This window comes from Dryobates pubescens, chromosome 5 (assembly GCF_014839835.1).
Source record: "Dryobates pubescens isolate bDryPub1 chromosome 5, bDryPub1.pri, whole genome shotgun sequence".
Classification (NCBI taxonomy): domain Eukaryota; kingdom Metazoa; phylum Chordata; class Aves; order Piciformes; family Picidae; genus Dryobates; species Dryobates pubescens.
The window spans coordinates 2,917,835-2,935,113 of record NC_071616.1 but is presented as its reverse complement, the minus strand read 5'-3'; the positions used below and the strand labels follow the sequence as shown (position 1 = coordinate 2,935,113).

At 51.6% G+C, this 17,279-nt stretch overlaps 1 protein-coding gene across 1 annotated transcript in view; it reads left to right on the top strand.

Moving 5' to 3' along the window:
* The window catches only part of TTC17 (tetratricopeptide repeat domain 17), an 82,694-nt gene extending 73,535 nt beyond the window's left edge, over positions 1–9,159 (top strand). Inside the window, exons 23-25 of the mRNA XM_054161419.1 lie at positions 755–874; positions 6,795–6,938; positions 8,834–9,159. Coding sequence (XP_054017394.1) covers positions 755–874; positions 6,795–6,938; positions 8,834–8,965 — 396 coding nt within the window. The 3' untranslated portion in view covers positions 8,966–9,159. The remainder of the gene's footprint in view (positions 1–754; positions 875–6,794; positions 6,939–8,833) is intronic.
* The last annotated feature ends 8,120 nt before the right edge of the window (positions 9,160–17,279 follow it).

The window sequence follows — 17,279 nt, the reverse complement described above, 5'->3', positions numbered from 1 at the left end:
ATACTGTGGTAATCCATTATTTGCCTGTGTTATTCCTGAAGAAATTGGATGAATATACTCTTGGCTTTTTAAAACCAAGGCTTAGCAACTGACACTGAGCCCATCAGTGTTTAGAATGTGGCTGGAAATTCACACTGTCAACTGCAGGAGAAATGAAGCTGCTGAGAAGAGGAACTCTGGAGAACAAAAGCAGTGCTCGAAGTGATGGAAACCCCCCAGAGTGTTCTGGGTCTTGTTCCCCCCTCTTCTAATGCCCTGCTGGCTTTGATGTGCTGTGAATTAGAGAATCACCAACAAAGCTGGGAAAGCTTTCTAAGCTCATCCAGTCCAACCATCAACCCAACCCCACCATGGCCATCAAACCATGCCCCGCAGTGCCATGGGCACAGCTTTCTTGAGCACCTCCAGGGATGGGGACTCCACCACCTCCCTGGGCAGCCTGTGCCAGTCCCTGACCACTCTTGCAGCAAAGAAACTGTTCTTAATCTCCAACCTAAACCTCCCCTGGCACAATTTCAGGCCATTTCCTCTCCTTCTATCACCTGATACTAGGAAGAAGAGCCCAACCCCCACCTGTGTCCAACCTCTCAGGCAGCTGCAGAGAGCAGCGAGGTCTCCTCTCAGCCTCAGGCCGTTTCCTCTTGCTTTAAGTTTTAACTCAATCTACTAAATACCTTTGGAAGAGTGGCAGACAGGAAGATTGCTGACTACAGGTGTGGACATGACTGGGTTCTTTGTGTTCTTCTTTTGCCAGAATCAGACTTCCTGGGTCCTGTCAAGCATGGCAGCTCTTTACTGGCGGGTGAAAGGCCAAGGCAAGAAGGCGATCGATTGCTTGCGGCAGGCCCTGCACTATGCACCCCATCACATGAAGGTCTGTACGGCTGCCCCCACTGCCCAGCTCAAATCCTGCTTCCCTGCTCACAGGAGAGCTGCCACAGCTCAGCACTCCATGTGTCAAGGGTCCATAAGGTCTTAGATCTCAGCTAGTTGTGGTGGAACTTGTATCCCAGTGCTTCACAGCATCTGAAGGGCAAGAGGATTGGGCCTGGCTCTTTGTTTTAGTGGTGCCCAGACACAGGGCTAAGGGCACTGGGCACAGACTGAAACCCAGGAGGTTCTGTCTCAACAGAAGAAACTTTCTTGGTGTGGGGGTGCTGGAGCTCTGGAGCAAGCTGCCCAGAGAGGTTGTGGAGTCTCCTTATCTGGAGAGATTCCAACCCCCCCTGGCCACTGTGCTCCTGGGCAAGCTGCTGTGGGTGCTCTGCTCTAGCAGGAGGGTTGGAGTAGATGATCCCCAGAGGTCCCTTCCAGCCTTCACCATGCTGGGATTCTGGGATTCTCTGGAACTGACTTGAAATGAAGGGCACAATGTGCCAGTGGTAATCCAGACCCTGACACCTGTCAGCCTCTGGGAGGGACTCTCACACTACTTTCAGTAAGTAATTTTCCTGGCTGCTCTGGAATTCACTCTCTTGAGCCTGCCCCATCCCTGGAGCTGTTCAAGGCCAGGTTGAATCATCATAGAATCAATAAGGTTGGAAGAGACCTCATCAAGTCCAACCTGTCACCCAAGACCTCATGACTACTAAATCATGGCTCCAAGTGCCACGACCACTCCCCTCTTCAACACCTTCAGGGATGGGGACTCCACCACCTCCCTGGGCAGCACATCCCAATGGCTAACAACTATTTCAGTGAAGAACTTTCTCCTCATCTCCAGCCTAAACCTCCCCTGGCACAGCTTGAGACTGTGTCCTCTTGTTCTGGTGCTGGCTGCCTGGGAGAAGAGACCAACCCCCTCCTGGCTACAACCTCCCTTCAGGGAGTCAAAGAGAGCAAGAAGGTCTCCCCTGAGCCTCCTCTTCTCCAGGCTAAGCAACCCCAGCTCCCTCAGCCTCTCCTCCCAGGGCTGTGCTCCAGACCCCTCCCCAGCTTTGTTGCCCTTCTCTGGACACCTTCCAGCAGCTCAACCTCTTTCCTAACCTGAGGAGCCCAGAACTGGACACAGGACTCAAGCTGTGGCCTGAGCACAGGGCACAATGACCTCCCTGCTCCTGCTGGCCACACTGTTCCTGATGCAAGCCAGGATGCCCTTGGCCTTTTTGGCTGGCTCACATTCAGCCTACTCTCAACCACTACCCCCAGGTCCCTCTCTGCCTGGCTGCTCTCAGCCACTCTGACCCCAGCCTGTGGCACTGCCTGGGGTTGCTGTGGCCAATGTGCAGAACCTGGCACTTGGATGTGTTCAATCTCCTGCCCTTGGCCTCTGCCCATCTGCCCAGCCTGTCGAGGTCCCTCTGCAGAGCTCTCCTACCCTCTAACAGCTCAACTCCTGCCCCCAACTTGCTGTCAGCTGCACATTTACTGATGTTGGACTCCATCCCCTCCTCCAGATCATCAATCAAGATATTGAACAGGCTGGGGCCCAGCATTGATCCCTGGGGGATGCCACTGCTCCCCGACCCCATCACCCAGCTCTGAAGGCCACTCGTCCTGAACTCCTGCCTTGCTGTTAAACATTGAGGCAAAGAAGGTGTTCAGGACCTCAGCCTTTTCCTTGTCTTCAGTCACAGTGTTCCCCTCCAGGGAGTGCAGGTTCTTCTTGCCCTTCTTTTTAGTGTTAATGTATTTGTAACAATGCTTTTTGTTGTCTTTCACAGAGGTGTTCAGCTTCAGTTCTAACTGGGCCTTTGCCTCTCTCATTTTTCTCCTATATAATCTGACAACATCCTTAAACCTATCAGGAGAAGCCTTCCCCTCCTTCCAGAGGTGATACAGCCTCTTTTTTCCCCTTCAATCCTCCAGGAGCTGCTTGCCCATCCAGGCCGGTCGCCTTCCCCACCGGCTCATCTTTCGGCACATGGGGACCGCCAGTTCCTGTGCCTTCAAGAGCTCCTGTTTGAAGCAGCTCCAACCCTCCTGGACCCCTGGGTTCTTGAGGGCTGCTACCCAGGGAACTTTACAAATAAGTTTCTTAAAGAGGCTGCAGTTTGCCCTCCTGCAGTCCAAGGTGAAGGTTCTGTTGGTGCTCCTCCCTATCTCCCTGCATATTGAAAACTTCACTATCTCGTGGTCACTGCACCCTGGGCAGCCTCCCACAGTCACATCTCCCACCAGCCCTTCCCTATTGGAGAGCAGCAGGTCGAGCAGAGCCTGTCCCCTGGTAGGCTCACTTAACAGCTGCAGCAGGAAGCTGTCCTCCATTCGCTTCAGGAATCTTCTGGACTGCCTCCTCTGCTGAATTAAGTTCCCAGCAGATATCTGGCAGGTTGAAGTCACCCACAAGGACAAGATCTGATGATCTTGAGACAGCCTCCAGTTGTTTGTAGAATAATTCATCAGCCTCCTCATCCTGGTTGGGTGGTCTATAACAGACTCCAACCAGGATGTCAGATTTGTTAGGCTGCCCTCTGATTTTAACCCACAGGCTCTCAATTCCCTCATCTTCCACCTCAAGCTCTGTGGCATCTAGTGGTTCCCTGATGTACAGAGCCACCCCTCCTCCTCTTCTCCCTTGCCTGTCTCTCCTTAAGAGCCTGTAACCCCCCAGTGCAGTGCTCCAGACATGTGAATCATCCCAGCATGTTTCTGTAATAGCAACTATATCATGGTCCTCCTGGAGAACCAAGGCTTCCAGCTCCTCTTGTTTGTTACCCATGCTGCATGCATTGGTGTGCCTGCCTGCAGCTGGGCTGCTGGTTTCTCAATTAACCCTAATTTGTGTCCCACTCTCTCCTCTCTGGAGAGACTGTTTCCTCACCCCACCCCCTTCAGACCTAGTTCAAAGCCCTCCCAATGAGCCCTGCCATCTCTTGCCCTTTCTAGATCATGTTGCCCCATCAGGACCCAGCAGGTCAGGTGCAGTAAAAGTTGCCCCTTGATCAAAGAACCCCAAATTCCATTGCTGGCACCATCCCCTGAGCCAATTGTTGATGGTGTGTGTTCTCCTGTTCCTCTCATGAGCAGTGAGGCCTAGAGCAACCTGGGCCAGTGGAAGGTGTCCCTGCCCACGGCAGGGGGGTTGGAACTGGTCCCTTCCAACCCAAACATCATCTTCTGGTTAGTGTTTCAGCTCTGCACCCTTCACCTTGCATCATTGCTGAGCAAGGGCCAAATATACCAAGGTCCTCCTTGCAAACTGGTAAGTGCAGTTCATGCAGTCATTAAGGTTGGACAAGACCTTTTATGATTAGAACAGAATAGAACAGACCAGGTTGGAAAAGACCTTTGAGATCATCAAGTCCAACCTATCATCACACCCAACCGTTCTGCTGGAGCAGAGGAGGTTCCACATGAACAGGAGTTCCCTGTGAGGGTGCTGAAGCCCTGGAGCAGGCTGCCTAGAGAGATTGTGGAGTCTCCTTCTCTGGGGACATTCAAAACCCTCCTGGATGTGTTCCTGGATGACCTGCCCTGGGTGCCCCTGCTCTGGCAGGGGGGTTGGACTGGATGATCTCTGGAGGTCCCTTCCAACCCCTAACATGCTGTGAAGTTCACTAAACCGTTTCCCTCAGCGCCTCACATGGGCTCCTCGGTCAGTATTGCAGAGTTCTCCTTGGGACATGAGCAGCAAATCCTTTGGTGCTGCAACATGTGTCCTCTGTGTGGACTCTGGGTCCACATTCTTCACTGAAATTATGGAATTGTTTCAGTTGGGAAAGACCTCCAAGGTCATCCAGTCCAACCATCAACCCAGCACCACCACGGCCATTAAACCACTTTCCCAAGTGTCATGGCCACACATTTCTTGGACACCTCCAGGGATGGGGACTCCACCACCTCTTTAGGCAGCCTGTGCCAATCCCTGACCACTCTGGCAGCAGAGAATTGTTTCCCAGTCTCCATCCTAAATCTCCTCAGGCGCAGTTCCAAGAGACAAAGTAGTTTATACTCCCAGGATATTATGAGGAGGGTTTACCATGGGCAGAAGCAATGCCTCAACTCAGAAATGCTCATCCTCTATCCCTGAGCTTTCAAAACCAGGTTGGAACCAAGATCCAGCACAGGAACATTTTGCTGCTTTTCCTTTCTTTCTGTGTAACTCCAGATGGCTCCTCAGGAGTGGTGCCCTTGCCTCTGTGACTGCAAGGCTCAGAGGAGGGATTGGCCCTTACCATTTTGGCAAGGTTATGGTGTGCAGTTTCCTAGAAGTGTGAGGTGGTGTTGCTTGGAACTGGTTGACTGGTTAGGGTTTTGGAGCTAGATGATCCTTGAGGTCCCTTTGAACCCTAACAGTTCTATGACTGTGGAAGTCTGTACCTTGTTTTTACCCTCCATACTGAAGCTGCCCCCAGAGAAACCTGTGGGCTTTGTCTGCAGAGCTGCAACTGAGCTTGGTGAGAGTCAGCACTGTTTGGGTTTATCCTCCCTCTTTGGCTTCACATCCTCCCTCTGCTTTCTCTTGCCTTTTGTTTTCATGTAAATTCATTTTCCTCTGGGCTTCTTCTGTGATTTTTGACTTCCACAGCATCTGCTTTGCAAACACTTGCCCACCAGGGCTACTCCTTGCCTTGGAGAGGTCAAGGAGGCAGGGATCAAAACCATCCACAATGTTTTAGTCTCCTGTTGAGGGCACCTAAGGCTTGCTGCTAAGCAGCAGTTTGTACTTTGAAGGTATGAAGCCCAGCTCCCAGAGAGCCTTGTTATGGCTGTCAAGGCTTAACAGTTTGTCAGCTGGACAAGGTAAGAGTCTGGATATCTAGGAAACAAAAAACCACACCATCAGTGACTTGCTGAGAGCATTGTAGCTGTCTTCCAGCATCAGACAGGAATTCTGGGGTAAAACCCAGCTGCACAACTGGTTAGGCCCTTTTGTCACTTGCCTGCTGTCCCTTTTCTTCATATCCCTTCCCCCTTGGTGCAAGAGCTGAAGGAGGTTGGTCAAATGAACAGCAAGAGTGGGCAGTGACCAAGTGAGGGTGGCCTGGTGGTGAAGCAATCCTGCTGACTGAATCACAGGATGGTCTGGGTTGGAAGGGACCTCCAAAGGTCATCCAATCCAACCTCTCTGCAGTCAGCAGGGACATCCCCAACTAGATCAGGCTGCCCAGGGCCTGTCAAGCCTCACCTTGAATAGCTCCAGGGAAGGAGCCTCAACCACCTCCCTGGGCAACCTGTGCCAGTGTTCCACCACCCTCAAGTAAAGAACTTGTCCCTAACATCCAATCTAAATCTTCTCTGCTCTAGTTTGAAGCCATTGCCCCTGGCCCTGTCCCTGCAGGCCTTTGCAAACAGTCTCTCTGCAGCCTTCCTGTAGGTCCTGGCAGGCTGCTCTTAGGTCTCCCCAGAGCCTTCTCCTCTCCAGGCTGAACACCCCCAGCTCCCTCAGCCTCTCCTCATAGCAGAGCTGCTCCAACCCCTGATCATTTTCATGGCCTCATCTGGAGCCTCTCCATCAGGTCCATGTCTGTCCTGTGCTGAGGGCTGCAGAGCTGAATGCAGTTTCACTGTATCTGAGGAGCTTCAAGGGCGGTTGGTCTCTTCTCCCAGGCAACCAGTGACAGAACAAGAGGACACAGTCTCAAGCTGAGCCAGGGGAGGTTCAGGCTGGAAGAAATTCTTCCCAGCAAGAGAGGTTGGCCATTGGAATGTGCTGCCCAGGGAGGTGGTGGAGTCACCATCACTGGAGGTGTTTATGAAGAGCCTGGCTGAGGCCTTTGGTGCCATGGTTGAGTTGACCAGATGGTGCCGGGTGAGAGGTTGGACTCGATGATCTCCAAGGTCTTTCCCAACCTGGTTAATTTGGTATTCTGAAAGAAACCCCTTGCTGATGTTTGGCTCTTCTCTTGCAGGATGTGCCACTAATAAGCCTAGCCAACATCTTCCACAATGCAAAGCTCTGGAACGATGCCATCATCGTGGCTACCATGGCGGTGGAAATTGCTCCCCACTTCGTGGTCAACCATTTCACCCTGGCCAACGTCTACGTGGCGATGGTGAGCGCAGCTGGCACCCAGCTCTCCTCTGCCCTTGGCTCCATCAGCTCTGGCTTTTCTTTCTGTTCTTTTTTTCCCCTTCCTTTGTTTATTCTTGTGTTCTTGTCTTCTGTGTCTGTGGATCAAAATCTTCTGCTCACAAAAGTTTTGGAGCAGCAGCAGCGGTCTAGGAATTGGGGTAGGATCAGCAATCCTTTGGTTGTGGTTTGTTTGGGGGTTGGGTTTCTTTGGGGGGGTTTTTTGAGTGGCAAAACTCTTTATTCACACACAGTGGATCACAGGGTGTTAGGGGTTGGAAAGGACCCCTGGAGATCTTCAGGTCCACCCCCCTGCCAGAGCAGGAGCACAGAATCCAGCACAGGGCACACAGGAACACATCCAGACAGGGCTGGGAAGGCTCCAGAGCAGGAGACTCCACAACCTCTCTGGGCAGCCTGCTCCAGGGCTCTGGGAGCCTCACAGGGCAGAAGTTCCTCCTCATGTTGAGCTGGAACCTCCTGTGCTGTGGTTTCCATCCATTGTCCTGTCCCAGGATCCAGCTGAGCAGAGCCTGTCCTCTCCTTCTTGACCCCCAGCCCTCAGTTATTGATAGACATTGATCAGATCCCTCTCAGTCTTCTCCAGATTAAAAAGCCCCAGGGCTCTCAGCAGTGCTCCCATCCCTTCATCATGCTCATAGCCCTAACAATGTGCAGCAGCAACTTAGCTTCCTCCCATGCAATAGAAATATTAGGAAGAAATTCTTTAGACTGAGAGGAATGAGACACTGGCACAGGCTGCCCAGGGAGGAGGTGGCTGCCCCCTCCCTGGAGCTGTTCAAGGCCAGGCTGGATGAGGCCTTGAGCAGCCTTGGGCTGGTGGGAGGTGTCCCTGCCCATGGCAGGGGGCTGGCACTGGATGAGCTTTAAGGTCCCTTCCAACCCAACCCATTCTACGATTCGATGGCTTTGTGGTTTTGTTTGTTTATAGAGAGATTTGCCTACAGCAAACAGTGCCCAGAAGTTTGTTCCTCTGCTCACAATGACTCTGAAACGTTGTGAGGGGAAGTGGTTGATGAGAAACACTTGGATTTCTGCAAGCACAAGACACCCTGGCTATGACAAGGGACATGGGGCTGGCTGTTGGGAATGCAGCACTGCTGCTGCCCTGATCTGCTCTTGAGGAGATGCCAGCACAGAATCACAGAAGAGTTTAGCTTGGAAAAGGCCTTTCAGGTCCTTGAGTCCAAACCATTCTTTGAATCTGCAGAATTGGGTCAATTACACCAAGAAAGTATCAGCTGTTGGAGGGAGAGACTTTACAGCATCCTTCCAGTGCCTGAAGGGGGCCTACAAGAAAGCTGGGAAGGGACTTTTGACAAGCACTGCATGAGGGCCATAGCTTTGAGCTGGAAAAGGGCAGATTTAGACTGGAGATCAGGAGGAAATTCTTTAGCATGAGGGTGGGGAGACACTGGCACAGGTTGCCTAGGGAGGTGGTGGATCCCCAGTCTCTGGAGGTGTTCAAGGCCAGGTTGGATGAGGCCTTGAGCAACGTGGGCTAGTGGAAGGTGTCCATGCCTGTGGCAGAAGGGTTGGAACTGGATGATCTTTCAAGTCCCTTCCATCCCAAACCATTCAATTAATCTAAGAACAATGCTCCTGAAGCACAAAGATTGGTTTGGTTCCTCATGTTCATGCCACACTTCAATGACATCTTTCACACTTTGACTCCTTCCAATCCTTCTCTTTTGTTCTTGTTCTGTCTTTTGTTCTCATTTCTTTCTTTTCTTCCTCCTTTCTGCCCTGCTTGCCTCCTTTCTGCCCTGCTTGCCTCCTTTCTGCCCTGCTTGCCTCCTTTCTGCCCTGCTTGCCTCCTTTCTGCCCTGCTTTCCTTTTTGCTTTCTCTCTTTGCAGGAGGAGTTTGAGAAGGCCATGAAGTGGTATGAGTCAACACTCAAACTTCAGCCAGAGTTTGCCCCAGCCAAGAACCGAATCCGCACCATCCAGTGTCACCTCCTCCTGAAGAAGGAGCGACGCTCTCCTTAGAGACCAGCTGCTTCCCTCTGCTTTTTGAACACCACCATCCTTCTGCTCTGCCTTTTAAGTCTCCACAAAGAGAAATGTGAGGAGTGGACAGCAGTTTTTAACCAGGCTCTAAAAAAAGCCCAAACAAACAAATAAAAAGGGAGATGGGATTTGGATCAAAGGTTTCTGCTGGTTGGTTGGGTTGGGTTTGTGGTTTTTTTCCCCTCAACTATAAGAGCATCTCTGGAAACAACAACAACAAAATCTTCTTTCACAGAGCATTTGAAAACATCCATGTAAATATGAAACCAAGAAGCTTCCATCAGTCCATGACCACCTGTACCAGGCCCCAGCCACTGTTAGTTTCTCCTTAATGCTCAGATTGGCATCGGCATCCTAAAAGGAACTCGCTTTGTGTCTTACCATCTTGAATCAGTGGAAATGTAAAGCACACTTCCCATCCCCAGTCAGTAGTGAGAGGAGGTCAGCAGCTCATCCATGTGAACCTCCTGCTTTGGCCAGCCTTTTGTGCTTCATACCACCTCACCTGCTTCTTTGGGGAAGGAGAGGGACAGGGATTTCAACCTTTAGCAAAAGCCATCAGGGAACATCAAGTGGTTTGGGAATCACTCTGTTTCTGTTGGGGGGATGAGGAGGAGGAGGGAACAGCAGGACCCTAAAGGCCCAAGTGAAAAGGAAAGCAAAAAATACAAACAATGAAATCACTACAAATCCCCCAAGGATGGTGAACATTTGTCTGTGCATTCATAGCCCTCTGCCTCCCTGAATGGTTGATTTACTAATACTTTGCTCAGTGTATTTGTAGCCATTTCTGATTACGGTGCAGGTTTATGCTCACTCTGAGCCATACTTCCAGCTCAGGAGGAGGAGGAAGGAGGCAGTGTCAGATGATCAACAGCCACTAAGTCAGGTGGAAGGTTTCCAAATCAGTTCTCTCTCTGGTTGGTGGAGGATGTGATTCTCCAGGCATCATTGCTGAATCAACAAGGGCACATATTTGAAATGAAATAAAATTGTTTATGAACAAAGTGAAGGATTGTCCTCAGCTCTTGGTGTCCTGCAGAGGGTACAGGCTTGGGGAACTGAGGGAGCAGGCAGGAGAGCCTTTAACTCATCTCATTAACCAGTCACAGAGCTGTCAGGGTTGGAAGGGACCTCAAGGATCATCCAGCTCCAGCCCCTGCCATGGGCAGGGACACCTCACACCACAGCAGGTTGCTCACAGCCACCTCCAGCCTGGCTGCAAACACCTCCAGGCAGGAGGCTTCCACCACCCCCCTGGGCAGCCTGTGCCAGGCTCTCACCACCCTCCTGGGCAACAACTTCTTCCTCACAGCCAATCTCAACCTCCCCACTTCTACTTTTGCTCCATCCCACCCAGTCCCATCCCTCCCTGACACCCTCAAAAGTCCCTCCCCAGCTTTCTTGGAGCCCCCTGCAGATCCTGGAAGGCCACAATGAGGTCTCCTGGGAGCCTTCTCCTCTCCAGCCTGCACAACCCCAACTCTCTCAGGCTGTCTCCAGAGCAGAGCAGCTCCAGCCCTCTGCTCCTCCTCCTGGCCCTGCTCTGGACACCTTCCAGCCCCTCCAGAGCCTTCCTGGCACAGAGGCTCCAGAGCTGGCCCCAGAGCTGCAGCTGTGGGCTCAGCAGAGTGGAGCAGAGGGGCAGAATCCCCTCCCTGGCCCTGCTGGCCACACTTCTCTTGCTGCAGTCCAGGCTCTGCTTGGCTCTCTGGGCTGCAGGTGCTGACTGCTGGCTCCTGTTGAGCTTCTCCTCCCCCAGGACCCCCAAGGCCTTTTCTTCAGGGCTGTTCTCAAGCCAGTCCCTGCCCAGCCTGTATCAGTGCCTGGGATTGCCCTGAGCCAGCTGCAGGACCCTTGGTCCTGTTGAACCTCATGAGGCTGTCATGGGCTCAGCTCTGCAGCCTGTTCCAGGTCCCTCTGGATGGATCCTTCCCTCCAGCTGCACCACACAGCTTGGTGTTGTCAGCAAACTTGCCAAGGGTGCCTCAGTGCCACTGTCCATGGCACCAACAAAGATGTTGAACAAGCCTGGTCCCAGTGCTGATCCCTGAGGGACTCTGCTTGTCCCTGGCCTCCACTTGGACACGGATCCATGGACAGCCACACTTTGGGTGCAGCCATCAAGCCAGTTCTGTATCCACTGAATGCTCCATCCATGGAATCCATCTTGCACCAGCCTGGAGACCAAGATGTGGTATGGGTCAGTGTTGAAGGCTTTGCTCAAGTCCATGTAAATGATTGTCCCTGTATCCCTGCAAAGATTCCTGCTTCTCCATGCCTGCCTCCTTTTCTCTGGCGGAAGGGAATAGGGGAAGTTAAGCAACTGAGCTGCCTGCCACGTGTCCTGCTCTCAAGGTTTTAGTGTTAGACCTGCTGCTTAGTGTGGCTTCTTCAGGAATCACACAACCCCAGCGTGGAGGGGTTGGAAGGGGCCTCTGGAGATCATCCTGGCCCCACCCCCTGCCAAAGCAGGGCACCCACAGCAGCTTGCCCAGGAGCACAATGCCCAGGGGCGGTTGGAAGCTCTCCACACAAGGAGACTCCACAACCTCTCTGGGCAGCCTGCTCCAGGGCTCTGCTCCCTCACAACAAAGAAGTTTCTCCTCCTGTTCAGGTGGAACCTCCTGGGCTCCAGTTTGTGCCTGTGCCCCTTGTCCTGTCCCTGGGCACCACTGAGCAGAGCCTGGCCCCAGCCTCTTGCCCCCCACAGCTCCTTCAGCTCTTGCTGAGCATTGCTCAGCTCCCCTCTGGGGCTGCTCTTCTGCAGGCTCACCAGCCCCAGGGCTTTCCTCCTCACAGAGCTGCTCCAGGCCCCTCAGCAGCTTTGTAGTCTCCTCTGGACTCTCCAGTAGCTCTCTGTCTCTCTTGAACTGGGGAGCCCAGAACTGGCTATATTCTTCCAGCTGTGGCCTGACTAGGGCAGAGTAGGCGGCAGGAGAACCTCCCTTGACCTGCTGGCCACACTCTTAATACAGCCCAGGATGCCTTTGGCATTCCTGAGCAGAAGGGCACATCCTTGGCTGATGGGGAACTTGTTCACCAGCACTACCAGATCCTTCTCTGCAGAGCTGCTCTCCAGCAAGCTGAAGAATTAACAGTTGGATGAACTAACTTTTTTTAAACCACCCCCAGTCTTTTTCCTCTTTCAGTGATGCAGCCCAAGGTCAGCTATGATGTCAAGGTGATTGTTTTAATGCTGGAAGCTGCTACTGCCATGAAAGAATCCCTGGCTATTTGGGGATTTAATCTATATCATTGAAGGCTACCTGATGGCTCTGGCTCAGGAGGATCATCTGTTGGTGGCTGGAGACATTGATATTAAACACCCAGAGGAAGATCACTCCCTGGCAGGTCTGAGATACCATCACAAGCATCATGGACTGGGGTAATGAACTACAGAGACTCTTAGATTCACAGAATGGGTTGGGTTGGAAAGGACCTTAAAGCTCATCCAGTTCCAACTCCCCTGCCATGGGCCAGGGACACCTCCCACCAGCCCAGGTTGCTCCAGGCCTCACCCAGCCTGGCCTTGAACACCTCCAGGGAGGAGACATCCCAAACCTCCCTGAGCAACCTGTTCCAGTGTCTCACCACCCTCACTGGAAAGAATCTCTTCCTAATCTCCAGTCTGAAGCAGCCCTCATCGAGCTTTACTCCATTCCCTCTTACCCTAGCACATCTCCATCACAAGGTCTCCATCAGTCAAGGTGAGGGAGGGGAAAGCAGCAAGGCAGATGAAAACAAATGGAAAGAAGTTCCATGTGTGCTAGAAAGGCTCACATGTTGAGGCCCCATCCCTGGAGACATTCAAGGTCAAACCTGATGGGGCGCTGAGCAACCTGGTCTAGTTGGCTATGCCCCTGCTAACTGCAGTGGGTTCGGACACGCTGACCTTCGAGGGTCCCTTCACCACCTGATGCATTCTGTGAAAGAACTTGGAGCAAAGGCTTTGCCTTGACCCAAAGCTGACCTATGGAGAGGTTGTTTTCTTCAGCCATGTCAACTCACCTGCTTTGCTTCCAGAGTGCTTGATGCATGCTTTGGAGACAAAGACACTTGGTGAGTCTTCCATTCCAGGTGCTGGTTTTACAACCTAACACACAGAGAACCCACCTTACTGCTAGGGTTCCTCCCATGTCCTATGGTCAGATCAAGTGATTTGCCACATGCTGAACCCTTTTCTGTCTCAGGGATGATGAAAGATGCTGGGAGTTAAGTGGAGAGTGAGGCTGGAACGTGTCCAGAGAAGGGCCACAAGGATGAGCAGAGGGCTGGAGCTCCTCATTGGCACCCAGCTGACCTTCCCAGCTCCATCACTGTCCTCCTCATGTGACTGGAAGCAAGGCATTTCCCCTCCCTTCCCTCCCACCCATCATCTGATGCCTTCTCAGAACATATGGGGATTTTTGGAGCTGGAATCGTTGCTGTTTATGCCTTTGTACCAGAAACAGTTGCAGTGCCAGAGAACACAAATAGTAGTAACACAAATGGAAAGCAACCACGTGAGGGACAGAGGAAAGGGTTTTGGTGTCAGCACTGAAGGAGTGAAGATGCTTCAGAAGAATCAGAGAATGGCTTAGGCTGGAAGGGACCTCGGAGGTCATCATCTAGTTCCAACAAGGGATGCCCTTGACTAGAACAGGTTGCTTCAGGCTTCATGCAGCCTGGCCTGGAACACCTCTGGGCAGGAGACATCCACAGCCTCCCCGGGCAGCCTGTGCCAGAGCCTCACTACCCTCATACTGAAGAACTTCTTCCTAAGATCCAGTCTAGCCCTGCTCTGCCTCAGCTTCAAACCATTCCTCGTTGGCCTGGCTCCAGACACCCTCAGGAAAAGTCTCTCTGCAGCCTTCCTGCAGGATCCCTTCAGGTCCTGCCAGGCAGCTCTGAGGTCCCCCTGGAGCTTTCTCTTCTCCAGACTGAACACCCCCAGCTCCCTCAGCCTGTGCTCACAGCAGAGCTGCTCCAGCCCTTGGAGCATTTATGAGGCCCTCCTCTGGACTCTCTCCCTCAGCTCTGTGTCCTTCTGCTGCTGGGGAGACCAGAACTGGAGGCAGGATTTGAGGTGAGGTCTCAGCAGAGCAGAGCCATGGGGCAGAATTCCCTCTGCTGCCCTGCTGCCCACACTCCTCTGGCTGCAGCCCAACACTCAGCTGCCTGCTGGGCTGCATGAGGGCACTGCTGGCTCCTGGGAGCTTCTCAGCAACCAGCACCTCCAAGTCTCTTTCTTCAGGGCCATTCTCAACCCCCTCTGCACTCAGCCTGGATTTGTGCCTGGGGCTGGTCCAACTCAGCGGCAGGACCTTGCACTTTGCCTTGTTTGACCTCCTGCAGCTGGCACTGGCCCACTTCTCAAGCCTGTCAAGGTCCTTCTGGATGCTATCCCTGCCCTCAAGTAACTCCAGCACACCACATAGCCTGGCATCACCAGCAAACTCACAGAGGGTGCCCTCAGTGCCACTGTTCATGTCACCAACACAGATGTTAAACAGCACTGGACCCAGGACAGACCCCTGAGGAACTCCACCTGCCACCTGGACATCAAGTCATTGATCACAACTCTTTGGGTGCAAGTGAACTTCTCTTGACAGTCAGAAAAATGTCAGCTCCTTCTCCAGAGCTCCTGGGTGTTGTGTGGCAGGTGCAGGGTGCTCCTCATCATCATCACTTGGAGGTGTCCTTCTGGAGCACTGCAGGTTGCCTTGATTTCACAGAGGACCAGCTGGCTGTGGTTGGGTCAACAAGACTCTGTTGGAAGAAATTCCCCTAAAGTTTGTCCAGTTCTGGAGTTGCTTTGGTTGATTTATTTCCTTCTTTATTTCCTTCCCCACCTGCAGCTCTGGGTCCAGTTCTGGAGCCTCTGTGCCAGGAAGGCTCTGGAGGGGCTGGAAGGTGTCCAGAGCAGGGCCACGAGGAGGAGCAGAGGGCTGGAGCTGCTCTGCTCTGGAGACAGCCTGAGAGAGTTGGGGTTGTGCAGGCTGGAGAGGAGAAGGCTCCCAGGAGACCTCATTGTGGCCTTCCAGGATCTGCAGGGGGCTCCAGGAAAGCTGGGGAGGGACTTTGGAGGGTGTCAGGGAGGGATAGGACTGGGGGGGATGGAGCAGAACTAGAAGTGGGGAGATTGAGATTGGCTGTGAGGAAGAAGTTGTTGCCCAGGAGGGTGGTGAGAGCCTGGCACAGGCTGCCCAGGGAGGTGGTGGCAGCCTCCTGCCTGGAGGTGTTTGCAGCCAGGCTGGAGGTGGCTGTGAGCAAGCTGCTGTGGTGTGAGGTGTCCCTGCCCATGGCAGGGGGTTGGGACTGGCTGAGCCTTGAGCTCCCTTCCAACCCTGACAGTTCTATGGTTCTGTGATTATTTTAGTTTCCTCAAGTGTGCCAATGCTGAGACAAACAAAGCAAATGGCTCTTTGAGCACTGAGGCTTCTGAAGCTTCCCTGTCCATTTGTGGTCATCTTGCTCAAGGCTGATGGTTGCTCACCTGTGACAGCCACCAGAAGGTTGTCCTCCAAATGTGGTAATGGCTTAGTGGCAGTGGTGGCATTGTGAGCTTGAGGCAAGAAGTTGGGCTTGGTGATCTCAAAGATCTCTCTTCCAAGCTCAACAGATCTATGGTTCTGTTATTCTAAAATGACAACCAGGAGAGGACAGGTAGTGAAAGTTACCACTTAATATTAGAGTTATCACTTAATATTTGCCTATTATCACTTCATATTGACTTATTGTCACTTAATATTTACTGGTTTACTTAATGGATATTTTGTTATGTTTAAGGAATCTGCACAAGGCTGCCCAGGGAGGTGGTGGAGTCCCCATCCCTGGAGGTGTCCATGAAACCTGTGGCCATGGCACTTTGGGGCATGGTTTAATGGGCATGGTGGTGTCGGGTTGATGGTTGGACTGGATGAGCTTGGAGGTCTTTTCCAACTGAAACAAATTCTGTGGTTCCATGATACAATATCTGTTCCACACATTTCATGTGAAGAATGTCTGGGTTGGGTGACAAGATTCTCCTACTTCAAGCTCTTCTCATTTTTCAGGTTTGAAAGCTGAAGACTGATCCAGGACAGGGTTTTGATAAGGCTGACTGCTTAAAAAAGCAGCCCCTTGAACGGTAGCAAGTGGTGGAGGTTTTCCTTTCCTTCCTTTTCCTTTCCCTTTTTTTCCTTTTCCTTTTCCTTTTTTCCTTTTCCTTTTCTCCTTTTCCTTTTCTCCTTTTCCTTTTCTCCTTTTTTCCTTTTCTTTTCCTTTTCTCATTTTCCTTTTTTTCCTTTTCCTTTTTTTTTTTCCTTTTTTCCTTTTCCTTTTTCCTTTTCCTTTTTTCCTTTTCTCCTTTTCCTTTTTTCCTTTTCTCCTTTTCCTTTTTTCCTTTTCTCCTTTTCCTTTTTCCTTTTCCTTTTCCTTTTCCTTTTTCCTTTTCCTTTTTTCCTTTTCCCTTTTCCTTTTTTCTTTTCCTTTTTCCTTTTCCTTTTTTCCTTTTCCCTTTTCCTTTTTTCTTTTCCTTTTTTCTTTTCCTTTTTCCTTTTCCTTTTTTTATTTTCCTTTTTTCCTTTTCCTTTTCTCCTTTTCCTTTTCCCTTTTCCTTTTTTTCCTTTTCCTTTTTCCTTTTCTCCTTTTCCTTTTTCCCTTTTCCTTTTCTCCTTTTTTCATTTTCTCCTTTTCCTTTTCTCTTTTTCCTTTTTTCCTTTTCTCCTTATCCTTTCCCTTTTTTCCTTTTCCTTTTCCTTTTCCAAACCTAAATAGGTACTTCTGGATTGTACAGTAAAACTCAGAGTAACTGAGTTCGAGGAAAGGAGGAAAGGCTGGGAGCCCTGGGGCTGCTGAGCCTGGAGAAGAGCAGCCCCAGAGGGGAGCTGAGCAATGCTCAGCAAGAGCTAAAGGACCTGTGGGGGGCTAGAGGCTGGGGCCAGGCTTTGCTCAGTGGTGCCCAGGGACAGGACACAAACTGCAATCCAGGAGGTTTCATCTGAACATGAAGAGAAAAACATCCAGGTGGGCTTTGAAAGTCTCCAGAGAAGGAGACTCCACAACTTGTCTGGGCAGCCTGCTCCAGGGCTTTGCCAGCCTCAAAGTAATGAAGTTTCTCCTCATATTTAGAGGGAACTTCCTGTGCTCAAGTTTATGCCCAACTGCTTTTAATTGTTTGATATTCCAGCGCCTGCCAATATTTGTGTCAGCATCACTGGGTGGATGTAAAAGCTGTGTCAACCTGGTGTTTAGTGACATGGTTTAGTGGTGGACTTAGCAGTGCTGGGCTAATGATTTGGACTCAAGGACCTGAAAGGCCTTTTCCAAG